Below are 11,543 nucleotides of genomic sequence, written 5' to 3'. Positions count from 1 at the left end.
TCCTCAAGGAGGTAGCTCTGGTTTTTGCAGTTTGGTTTTGGTTTTCCCCCCTACAAGTCTGTCCAGGAAGTGAGATTCATTTCTTAGCACTGGAGCAGAAAGCTGGCTGGGCCAGGGCCAGGACTGGTTGCCTGTTTCCTTCTCTTCAGCAGAGAAGTTGGGCAGCAGTTGGCAGTGCCCCAACTCCCCTCTTGAATGTGATGAGCCTCTCACCTTGTCCTGTATCAAGTTAATGTTTGTAGAACCACGTCCCTCTTTCCTGATCAACCTGTATCCCCAAATATAAAGAACAGAAAGAAGCCCTGGGCCCCGCATATTGGGGCTTTGAGACTCCGGAGGAAGAACTACAGGTATATCCAGACGCTCTAGGTCAGCCTCCAGGGCTTAGGTCCTTCCTGGGCTGGTAGCAGAGGGGCATCACCTTGCAGCCCTCCTAGCCCACCCTATACCCCCATAGCCGCACTTCACTTCTTCTCTGCTCCACATTGGAAACACCACATTTATTTGTCAGAGTCTTTTAAACCTCTAGTAAGACATACAGGAACAGCAGGGCTCTCCTGCATGCTGCCCTGGCCCAGCTCATCAGGCATGCAGGATGGAGCTGGCAGATGAATCAAGGTGTCTTCAGGAGTGAGGCCATAGAAGCTGCAGGCCCTGCAGTCCCATGCCCTCCGCCACCAGCTTGGCCTAGACTGCAATCAGGAAGGTGGGCCCAGCCCAGTCCTGTTGCAGGGGCCTCTTACAGGGAGTTGCCTTCCCTCCCCCTCCCCCACCCTCTTAGATCCCCTCAGCTTGTAGCCTGAGCCATGCACTTTGATCCTTCACACAGGTACCACACCAGCTGCCATCAGGCTGGTTCTGTGTGTCCTGCCTCTCCTGTCAGGTAGTCGGCTGGACAGGGCAGTCCCGGCTCTCCTGTTCTTACTCTGTGTAGCCAGCTCAGGGCTGGGCACTTGGTGGGGGCAAAGGCCTGTCAGATAACCACTGCAGGCAGGAACTCCCAGCTGCTGCTGGCCCCCAGCCTCCATCCATGGGCTCCTGGTTGGCCCTGAAACTCTTCAGGGCCTCAACTTTCTACAGTGCAGATCAACACCTCCTCCTTCAAGAAGCCCCCTAGCTTAGTGCCAGACTTGAGGCTGGGCAATGGATGGTCAGCCAGGACTGCTACTTCAGGGCCCTTAGGACTGCCTCCAGCTTCATGGCCACTGCCAGGTCGCCCTTCACCTTCAGTCGCCCACTCATGTAGGCCCCCAGGGGCCGCAGCTCCCTGCACAACAGAGCTCGCAGGTCTGCCTCAGCCATCTCCACCACCACGTCGGGGACACCTTCAGGAACCCCATGTCCCACCCTGCCTCGCCCTGTAGGTGGAAAGAAAACTGAGCATTAGTAGGGATGTGGGAAGACAGCTATGGAGGGAAGAAGAAGTTAGCATGTCCCATTGGAAGGAGCAAAGAATACTGGTTAGGAGTTTAGGTTCTAGGGCTGGATCATAGTTCAGTGGTAAGAGCACCTGGTTAGCATGCACAAGGCCCTGGGCTCCATCCCCAGCACATGTGCACACAAACAGTTTGGGTTCTAATACCCTGGATTCTAATCCTATAGGCCACTTGGTGCCTCAGTGTGCAAATCTGTGAAGGGGACGATGAGCCCTAAATCAAAGCTGATGGTGAGAAGTAGGTGACATAATGCACAAAAGTGCTCAGCACAGAGCCTGGCATGTGGCAGCTTCCTGCCACGTGAGGAGTTCACTCAGGGAGGTGACAGAACAGACTTACTTGGTATCAGCAGCCTGGCTATCTCAATTGTCCTCCCACAGCAGAGAGAGCAAGGCCCAGAAAATTATTGTCTAGAAATGGTGTCAGAGCCCCTGACTGCCATAGGTTCACCCTAAACTGGTGGCAGGAGTAGGAAGCCTTGCTCCTACAGGGTGTGTGGGAGCGGCCTAAAAAACAGCCATGGGATCAGGTGTATAAGCAACTGGGTATGAGGGGGATTTGGGGAGGGCAGCTGCACCTGTGGTGAGATCCAGGAAGTAGATGCTCTGGGTGCCACTGGGAAGGATGACATTGAACTGGTAGCAGGCCCCAACCTGGCTGACCAGCACTTCAGACAGGAAAGGCTCCAGAGCAGTCAGCAGCCCCTCGGCCACAGGCTGCTTCAGGCCCTGAGATGCAGGTGGCTCCACTTCGCTCACCATCTCCAGGGTATCTGCTGGGGTGGCCAAAAGTGCTGGGGAGGGAGGCAGAGAGGCAGATCAGTGTGTTCCCAGGGACAGGTGGCCTCTGCCTCTTTTGGCTTCTGATCAACTTGCTTCCCTGCCAGGAGGTTGCCCCCAGGTTTCTACCCTAAACACCCAAATCCTGTTTCTTAGCTGTTCCAGCTGAGATCAGATGTGAAGCCCTCTTTCCAGCTACTGCTATCTCCTCTCACGGTGGCTGCCACAGGCCTCTCCACACTCACACAACCTGGACTCTTCTCACTGCCCTAGCTTGGGTTGACCCTAGAATCAGCATGGGTCAAAAGACAGGCAGAGCGTGCACTGTGCTTGGAGCAAGTAGCGAAGTCAGCTCCATGCCAAACTGAACAGCACCTCCCTCCTGCTCCCCAGGTTCCTCACCTGGCCCAGCAGATGGAGTACCTCCTGCCACTGAGTTCATGCCCCCTCCCAGCAAGTGGAGGGCCAGCTGTTGGAGGGTGCTGTCCAGGCTGGACCCGGCTGGGCTGTCCTGGGGCTGCTGTAGCACGGCCTCCACTGCCAACTCCACGCGGTCCACCTCTAGCCCCCAGGCCCTGGTCACATTGTTGATCTCCAGCTGAAGGACAGTAGGGAAGACATGGAATTCATGCAATAAACCTTTCCAGAGCACCTTCTTTGGGTGGGCCACTATGGCCACATGTGGACCTGGAGGTCCCACACCTGTCCTTAGGGAGCACAGGCAGGGGATGCTGACAGTCCAGCTGTGCAAGTGCTCAAACAAGGAGGAGGGAGGGCTGGCAGCAGGGAGAGTGACACTGGCAGTGGGGGACTCTCCAGGTGGAGGACCTTCCAGGCAACAGGAACAGCATGTGCAAAGCCCAGAGAGGAGAACCTGGAAGTCTGGGCACTTCAAGCAGCCAGAGTTCCAATTAGTCAGAACCTAAAGTGTGGGCTGGGAAACCAGAGACAGCTGAAGTCTCAGAGGCAGCCTCCTCCTACTCACTTGGATTTCTTCTGAGGCAACAAGGACATCAGAGAGGAGTTCACTCAGGGAGGTGACAGAACAGACTTACTTTTTGGAAACACCCTCCTGGCTGCTGTGTGGACACTGAATTAGATGGGCTGATGATGGAGGCTTGGGGACCAAACGGCACTGTTTCAAATTGCAGGAAGAAAGCAGACAGGTTTGGTGGAGGGAAGGAGGGTGAAGTGAAGCAGAGACTCACTGAGGGAGCACAACTCTGCCAACTGCCAAGCTGCAGCAGGCACAGGGCCATTTGGCTTATGGCTGCCTGGATGTGCCATGGCATAGAGGGCAGGGGAGGGGGAAACAGGCTTCTGGTGTGGTTTTCCTGGGCTCATGAATATGGCATTCACTTAGAGACTCACACAAACAGGATGTGGAGAGGTGTGTGTGATAAGTGCTCTTTTGTTTGTTTTTTAATTCTGAAAGTTTTGGGTGTCTGTGGGAGAGCAAGGGTCCCAGAGGAAGCTGGATAAATGGGAGCAAGGTGCAGGAGAGTCAAACTGGACTGTGTGCCGTGAACAATAAGTGCCCAGAGGAAACAAGTCCTGGGTGGCTGAGCTCTCCCAGAGAGGTGACAGATGAGAAGGGGACAGTGCAGGAACCTGGACAATGAAAGTCAGGAGAACTAGCAAGGTCAAGGGGAGCAGAAGAGAAGGAGTCACACACACAAACACTGCCATCAGGTGAAGGAAGGGAAGGCTGAGAAGTGTCTGCTGGGCTGGGAAAAGGGAGGTCACCATGTCACCACAGCTATCTTAGGAGCTTGGGGGAAGCTTGACTAAGGATGGGATAAGAGAAATGGGAGTCTTCCAGAAAGGAAGGGGAGAGAGGTAAGAGCTAGAGGTGAAGCAGGCAAAAGGAGAATGTTTCTGTGCATTAAAGAGGGAAGAAAGAATAAAGAGACAGTGAACCTGAGTGGAGGGAGAGAGGGAAGGAGAGAGAGGGGTAGTCCTGGAGAAGGTAGGGCCCAGAGCACTGTCCTATGAAGAGATGAGCCTCAAGAAGGGCATGCAGGCAGGAAATGAGTAAGGAAAAGCATGCAGAAGGGTGTGGAGGTTGAAGCTGGAGGCCAAAAGATTCCTGTCTGAGAGTCTGTTTTTCTTTTTTTCTTGCATGTAGAGGCAGGATCTGCTGCAGAGTGATGGGGTGGCCAGGCTGCAGGAGGGCAGCAGAGAGGTGGAGCCACCTGAGAACACTAGTGGGTGAGCCACTGAGGAGGAGCCAGCAAGTGAGGGGCAGTCTGCAATCCCTTCAGAGGAAAAGTGGGCAAAAAAGAAATGAGATTGAAAATCCCTGCCTGAACCAGGGCTGGGGAGACTCTGCTTCAACCTCAGGTGCTGCCCTTGCTTTGCCAGGTGCCCACTGAGTATGGGCAATGGCCCTGAGTAACTCTCACATCACAGGATGGACTGCCCCTTTCACATCAGGGCAATTTTTAACAGGGCGGAGATCCACTTTTCTTTTCCTAAAGATAAATATAATGGAATATGGGTTTGATTTTTTTTGCTACTGGAAATTGAACTCAGGGGCACTCGATCACCAAGCCATAACCCCAGCCCTATTTTGTATTTTATTTAGAGACAGGGTCTTAGCGCCTTGCTTTTGCTGAGGCTGGCTTTGAACTCACAATCCTTCTGCCTCAGCCTCCTGAGGGTGTGAGGTTTTATGAATAAAAATGTTATCAACTTACTGTCTGAATTGTATTAGATCAAACACTCTATTGAGGGTGGGGGATCAAGGGCTCTGGCTCTGGTCCAGCTCTTTGCGTGTAGGCAAGTGGGGAAGTATTGGGAATTGACCTCAGGGGTGCTCTCCTACTGAGCTACATCCCAGTCCTTTTTATTTTTTGAGACAGAGTCTTACTTAGTTGCCCAGGCTGGCCTCAAACTTGCCATTCTCCTTCCTCAGCCTCCTTGGCTGCTGGGATTACAGGTGTGCGCCATCATGCCCAGCCAGTTGTGGCTCTTAAAGGCAAGTTGAATCATTTCTGAGTCTGGGTTTCCACCCTCCAGTAATACTGGCCCTCTTGCTGCAAAAATGTGAAGATGAGATACTCTGGGGCAAGCCCTGGGCTCTGTGAACCACGACAGACAGAGTATGTGAGGGCTATTGTTACGATCAGGAGTAACCTTCTGAGGAACTTCACCTAGCTGGCTGCTTGCCGACCTCCTTGATGGAATGAGCTGGGGATCTCCAGAACTGGCATTCATCCCACTCCCTCTCTGTCCTCTAATCCCATACCCCTGGGTTTAGATCAGAGTGGAGGGGAAAGAGGGAAAAGTTCTCTCATCTTCCTCCATGAGGACAAGCAAAAGGGAGGAAGCACAAGTCGAATGTGGCTGTGAGGGACACGCCACTGCTCCTACACTTATGTTTATCCTATCTTTTAGAACAAAGAATTTAAGGTGAATTCCATGTAGATCATTTTCATATACATGGAGAAAATCCAAGAAAAAGATCAAATGTCTCCATGTTTCTTTGTTCTGTTCCAATTGAGAAAAATCAGCCCACAAAAATGCATATGCTCCCTTATGAGCACAGAACTCTCATTAGTGGGTTGGGCTGGAAGGGTCCCCCTCCTATCACCCACCACCCACCCTGAGAGTTGGGCCCTGACTCCAAAAGGAACTGAAGAGAGCCCTGAGGCCTCATGTTGATGTCAGAGCAATGAAAGACAGAACCTCAGCAGTCAGAGGCAGGGCCCTAGGAGTTCCTGCAGGGGTGCTTTCCTTTATTAGGACCATGTGTGCCCAGGATTACTATGACTAGGCTACCTTCTATTCCTCAACTCAGATCACTGGATCAGCAGAGGTGATTACACTCTTGGCACAAAATGTAAACTAAAGTTAGAACAAACTGGTGTTTGCTCAAAGTGACCAGGTGCCAGCTCTGAGCTCTACCTTGTGAGGAGCCGCCTACCAGGAGCTGGTCGCTGATCTTGAGCTTCTCCATCTGGATCTCCCGCAGCGGCCTTCTGAGCAGGGCCTTGGTCATGGCATTCTGGGCTGTCATGCGCGTGGCTGTATTTAGGTCCTTTACAGTCATCACCGACAGCACTGGGTCCCAGATACGGAACTGGACATCAGCCCCCACAGACAGCACAGCCCCATCCTTAGAGGCCAACTGTTGGGAGTGGCCATGAGAGAGAAAGGACACTTAGGAGGCTGGGGCTACAAGGAGGTCATGCCCACTGGGACCACCCAATTTGACCCACCCACCTGGCAGATAACTCCTTAAAGGCAAAATGGTGTCCCCAAGTACATGGGATCAGGTGTAAAGAGTGAGGATGCCCTCCTAGCTTTTACTTTGACTTTCTGTTCTCTTCTCCCACTCTCCCAGAAGGCTACTTTCAGGCCAATGCCCTAGCACCCATAGAATACTCTCCACAAGGCCCTACTCTGTCTGTCCAGAGTAGCTGGGAAGTCTCTTACCTTGCAAGGAGGCACACTGAAGGCTCGTGTCCTCAGATCCACTCTCTGAAAGGAGTCAATGAAGGGCAGGAGCAGAACCATGCCAGGTCCCTGGGGGGTGCGGATCCGGCCCAGTCGAAACACAATCATCCGCTCATAGGTGGGCACGATCTGTCCACAATGGCAAGGAAAAGAGTTGGAAGTGGGGACTGACATTGTCGCTCAGTGGTAGAGTGCTTGCCTAGCATGCATGAGGCACTGGGTTCGATCCTCAGCACCACATAAAAATAAAATAAAGGTACTGTGTTCACCTACAACTAAAAAATATATTTAAAAAAAGAAAAAAGAGTTGGAAGTGGTCTGCCTAAGCTGGCCAGTGACATTTTCCCAGATCCCTCCTTCTCTCCTCTCCCCTTTGCTCGGTCATAATCAAGTATCCTTAACTGTTTTTAGATAAGAAAACCAAGGCTCAGAGAGGTCAGGCTCAGAGAGGTACTCAAAAATCACATAGCACCTGAGTGAAATAGGCACTATTTGAATGCAGTTCTTAATGACTCCAAAGGTCATATGTCTTAATCACCACACTGTACTAAGTTGATTTTTTTTAAAGTAGGTTTTTAGTTGTATATAGACACAATATCTTTATTTATTTTTATGTGGTGCTGAGGATTGAACTTAGTGCCTCCCGCATGCCAGGCAAACACGCTACCAGCCCCTAACTTTTTAGGGAAACTTCACCTTTGTTGTCTAAAGCTAGACATGACTCAACATCAGGAAACTGTCTGCCCTTGGATTAGCTGGGGGAAAGGCTGAGCTGTTGTAACAGCAAACAAAAGGCTTTGCCAACTTCAGGCCCCTGGAATCCTAAAGATGTTGAAGAAATTGAGAATTGAAGACCCAGAAATACACAGTAATTTGTCCAAGGCCACACAGTATTTATTTCAGTGGCATTTCAGAACTAGGATCTAGGATCATCAAAGAACTCCCTTTCAGATCACACAAACCTAGAGTCTTTCTAGAAAAGGTGACTATTGTCTTGGGCCACACAAAGAGGAGGGCCTGACAGGGCTTCCACCTTCACCACAGCTTGCAGGTATAGATCTATTACTTATCCTTTTTCCATCTATACCACCACTTGTTGAAAATGAGGCCTGGCTTCCTACTGCAAATTGCCTGCTGGGCCAGGTTGGGTGTTTTATTTCTAATTTGACCTAGCCCAAAGGAAGGATGATCTGCCCAAGATATCTGTCCAGATCCCAGGACTCAGAAATTTGGGAAGACTTCCTAATGGTTCTACTCCTTACTGATTCCCATGATGCCAAGTCTGGGCCTCAGTTTTCTCATATTAAAGATGGAAAGAAAATTCTTGCCTTTCCCCTTTCATAGAGTTGTGATAACAGAATATGGAGAATTCATTCATCAATGCCAAAAACTTCAATATGACCCAACCACTCTAGGACTGACCCAGCCAGTCTTACCTTCAGGGCAAACCAGCCAGAAATGGGGAAGGTGATCATCAGCAGCAAGAACCCCAAGAAACTGATGAGGCCATGGCAGAGGCAGGAGGGCCAGCTTTGGGGTATATCTGGGGGCAAGAGAGAACAGGCAGTCAAGGAACACCAGATGGCCTGGTAGGACAGCTGTGTACAAGGAGTTTGGTCAGGTGTACCCTTTGCCCACTTTACCTTTCTCACAGTTCTCAATCATATCTTTGGACACATGCTCATTCCCTCCTCCCATACATCAAAACTAATCTATCCCAAGTACAACCCTCACAAGGCCTTATTCTTTGCTAGGCAAGTCTCTGAACCTGAGAATCCAATGCTGTCCTTACTGTACTGAGCAGGAATCAATCCCTTGTCTAATTTATACTGCCTACTCATGCCTGTCATGGAGCCAGGAGTACCTGGGCATCTTTAAATGTGTGCTGGCTTGAGCTGAATGCTGTTGGCATAACACATTCCTCCTCTACCAAATGCCCCAGAAGACCGCTTTCAAAGGATTCTTATGGAAACAATGCCTTAGCCTATAGGGATAGGGATACAGCATTAATTTCTCATTAATAGGAGCCTGAGATGGGGATAAAATTTTCTTTTCTACTCTTCACTCCATTTTAATGCCCTAAGAACCATCAAAAATGCATATTTCAATTCAAGCAGTTTGATGGTGGTGGTGGTTGGGGTGTGGAGGGGGCAGGTAGGAAGATAAGGCACATCCAAACTAAAGAGAGAACCAGGTGTCCAGGATGACAGAGAAAGCCCTAGTATCTGGGATGAGCTTATTCTCTGCTCCTCTTCTTCCAATCCTGGACAGGAAGCAGAAAGAAACCTAGGTTCCATCTTTCATGAAGCTCATGTCTGCTGGGTTTCCCAAGCCCCAGGACACCAAGGTTCCACTTCCTGCCTGACCCACTCTGACCTCTGCAGGAAAGAAATCCTTGGACAGGAGCAGCTGTCAGTACAGAAGGGTCAGGGAGGCACCAAACCTCCAAGGTCAGGCTGAGAAGTATGGGATCTGGCCTGTGGCCAAAGGAACCACAGAGAGCTTTGGAGCAAGACAGGGCGAGGACAGACAATGGATTGCTGAAGGCCTGCCTTTTTGTTCTGTGTATCTTCTCCAGCTACAAAGGAGATGGCAGGTTCCTGGGTTTCTACCCTGGGGTGAATATTCTTCCATTTCTCCACAGGCGCCTGTAGGGTGCTGATGACCTATGCATAATCGGAACTTGAAACCTATGTCCTGATAAAAGCCGAGGAGAAATGTGATGCGGTTAATTTCGGGAAGATGGAAGCTATGCTGGCTCTGAGGCTGCAGTGCCAGGCCCCTAGGGAGAGCAGATCAGCAGAAACACCCCAGCGCCGGGCCCAGCCCCCTCTCCACTTTGCAAGTCGTTCCCCTTCTCTGTCCCTCCTCTGAGGGTGCGAGGCCGGCCGACTCCTTAGGGGCAGAGGGTTCCGGCCTGTGGGTACTGGCCAGTCTTCCCCTCTCCCGGGTTCGCCGTGCTGGGCGACCACTCACCGGACCCCGGCCCCACGCCGCCCGGCTCTGGGGACAAGCAGCCCTTCTGCGAGCCCAGAAAGCCGAAGCTCGACTGCTGGAAGCGGTCAAAATCCCCCAAGGGCAGCGCCCGGTACCCGGACCTGCCGAGCATGATTCCTGACGGGGACACACCCCCGCGCCTCTGCGCGGCCACAACCTCTGCCGGCCACCGCTTCCGGCTTCCCCGGCGTCGCCACGGACGGCGGCTGGGCACAGGAGCAGGAGGCCGACCCGGATCCGCGCCCGCTGTAGCATGGCGACCCCTGCGCTGGGAGGATCGAACTGCGGCCGCAGGCGTCGGGGCGTGGCCTGATTTCTTGGCAGCCCGCGGGGTCATTGCCACCTCCTCCCAGATCTTACCTGAACTTAGATTTGGAGGAGGGAAGTTGGGCTTCATAAGAGGCCATTCAGGAGCCAAATCTCCAGAACAAAGGAAATGCTGTTTTCAGCCTTCTCAACACTCTCTGTCCAAACTCACGCAGGGAGCGAGGTCTAATAGACTTAGGGTTTCTCTAGAACATACATCACAAAATAATTGCTCTCTGTCCCCACAGCTCAGCAAGCAGGGCCTGTCCCAGAACAGATCTCAGTACATATTGTTGAATGATGGTGTAGCCAGGTCACTATGGACAGAGTGGAGCGGGAAGGGCTGAACTTTGGCACCAAAAGAACAATTTCATGTGCAGACACATGGTGCAGAGTAGAAGGAAAGGATGGACTAAAGCTAACCAAACAGAGTCACCAGAGCATCACAGCACAGCCCTTGATCCAGTCACCAAAGGAACTTGCCTCTCTAATTTACATTAACCCAAATGTAAATAGCAAATTTATTCTGAAAAGTGTTAACTTCCAACAGGATGTTGGGGCAGGCTGGTAGCAGGTTACCTTCCAAAACTAGCAATGAAACTAATAAAGTTTTCCCAGTTCTGTCTCCTTGGGCTTCTCATCACTCTCCACAGCTCACTACCAAATCCCTTCTGCATATAGCTACCCACGATATTTGGCTTTTCCTAGTTTGGTGGCCTGATTCTAAAGGCCTAGGGGGCACTGACCAGGTGTGGAGGATATGGCACTCTCCTGAAGGCTCTCCCGGTTCCTGGATGTTGGATCTCCCTCCAGCTCTGGACACTACACATACACTTCAGATTCTACTATTTACAAGAGCAATGCCTCGACACAATCTCTTCTAGTCTATTCCATGTTGGAACTGAGCACAGGATGTGCATGCAGGGACCAGTGCAGTGGTTCGGATGGTTTGAAGTTTGAAGCCAGAGACATTGGCTCAGTGAAGCTGCCTGGAGTTGCACCCTTCTACCCTTACTGGCTAGGATCTGGCCTGCTTTTCATCAGCCAAGAGTTAACCTACTGTCTCCTTAACCTCTTCATACCTGCTCCATACACACTTCCTTCCTTTCTCCCACCATCTCAGATGCATAAGCCTCCCCAACTGCGAAACAAGACATCATCCTGATCCCCTCATCTCCAGTCAGTGTCCTCCCAGTCTCTGACTCAGGTCCCTCCTCTGCATCCCATAGCCCCTGAAAAACCAGCCTCTACCTCAGAGCAAAGCCTGTCCAAGGAAGGGACATGACCTTTGTCCTTGGAAAGACCCACAGAGCACTCCTAGGCACTTTCCCACCCTGCTAAGTTGTGGGGAGCCATTCTGACACGTGATTGGGTGTCTCCCGTTAAGGGCCTGAGGCACTCTGGCTGTGTCGGAGTTATCCCGACCCTTTCCTGATGAGAGAGCCCATCCGTGTGGGGGTGTGCGTAACCACTGACCCTGGAGACCCAATCACTGACCCTGACCTTGGAGTGCAGCCCCCCCTCAACCTTCATTGGATGGAATTCTCCCCTGAATCTCTTGTTC

At 51.6% G+C, this 11,543-nt stretch overlaps 1 protein-coding gene across 2 annotated transcripts; it reads right to left on the bottom strand.

Annotated features, from left to right (window-relative positions):
- Positions 1-515: 515 nt before the first annotated feature.
- On the bottom strand, positions 516-9,898 carry STOML1 (stomatin like 1). Of its 2 annotated transcripts, XM_081288731.1 has the most exons (8): positions 9,775-9,898; positions 9,229-9,373; positions 8,113-8,219; positions 6,656-6,805; positions 6,144-6,347; positions 2,618-2,813; positions 2,014-2,229; positions 516-1,358 (listed from the first exon to the last, which is right to left on the bottom strand). In XM_081288731.1, the coding sequence occupies exons 2-8, from the start codon at positions 9,308-9,310 to the stop codon at positions 1,165-1,167; spliced, it is 1,149 nt and encodes a 382-aa protein (XP_081144857.1). In that variant the 5' UTR covers positions 9,311-9,373; positions 9,775-9,898; the 3' UTR covers positions 516-1,164. The 2 variants fall into 2 exon arrangements, with proteins under 2 accessions (XP_081144857.1, XP_081144856.1); XM_081288730.1 differs by lacking the exon at positions 9,229-9,373 and having other exon boundaries at positions 9,653-9,896.
- Between the last annotated feature and the right edge of the window lie 1,645 nt (positions 9,899-11,543).

This window comes from Spermophilus citellus (genome assembly GCF_964194105.1).
Source record: "Spermophilus citellus genome assembly, chromosome: 4".
Classification (NCBI taxonomy): domain Eukaryota; kingdom Metazoa; phylum Chordata; class Mammalia; order Rodentia; family Sciuridae; genus Spermophilus; species Spermophilus citellus.
This window is presented reverse-complemented; position numbering and strand designations above follow the sequence as displayed.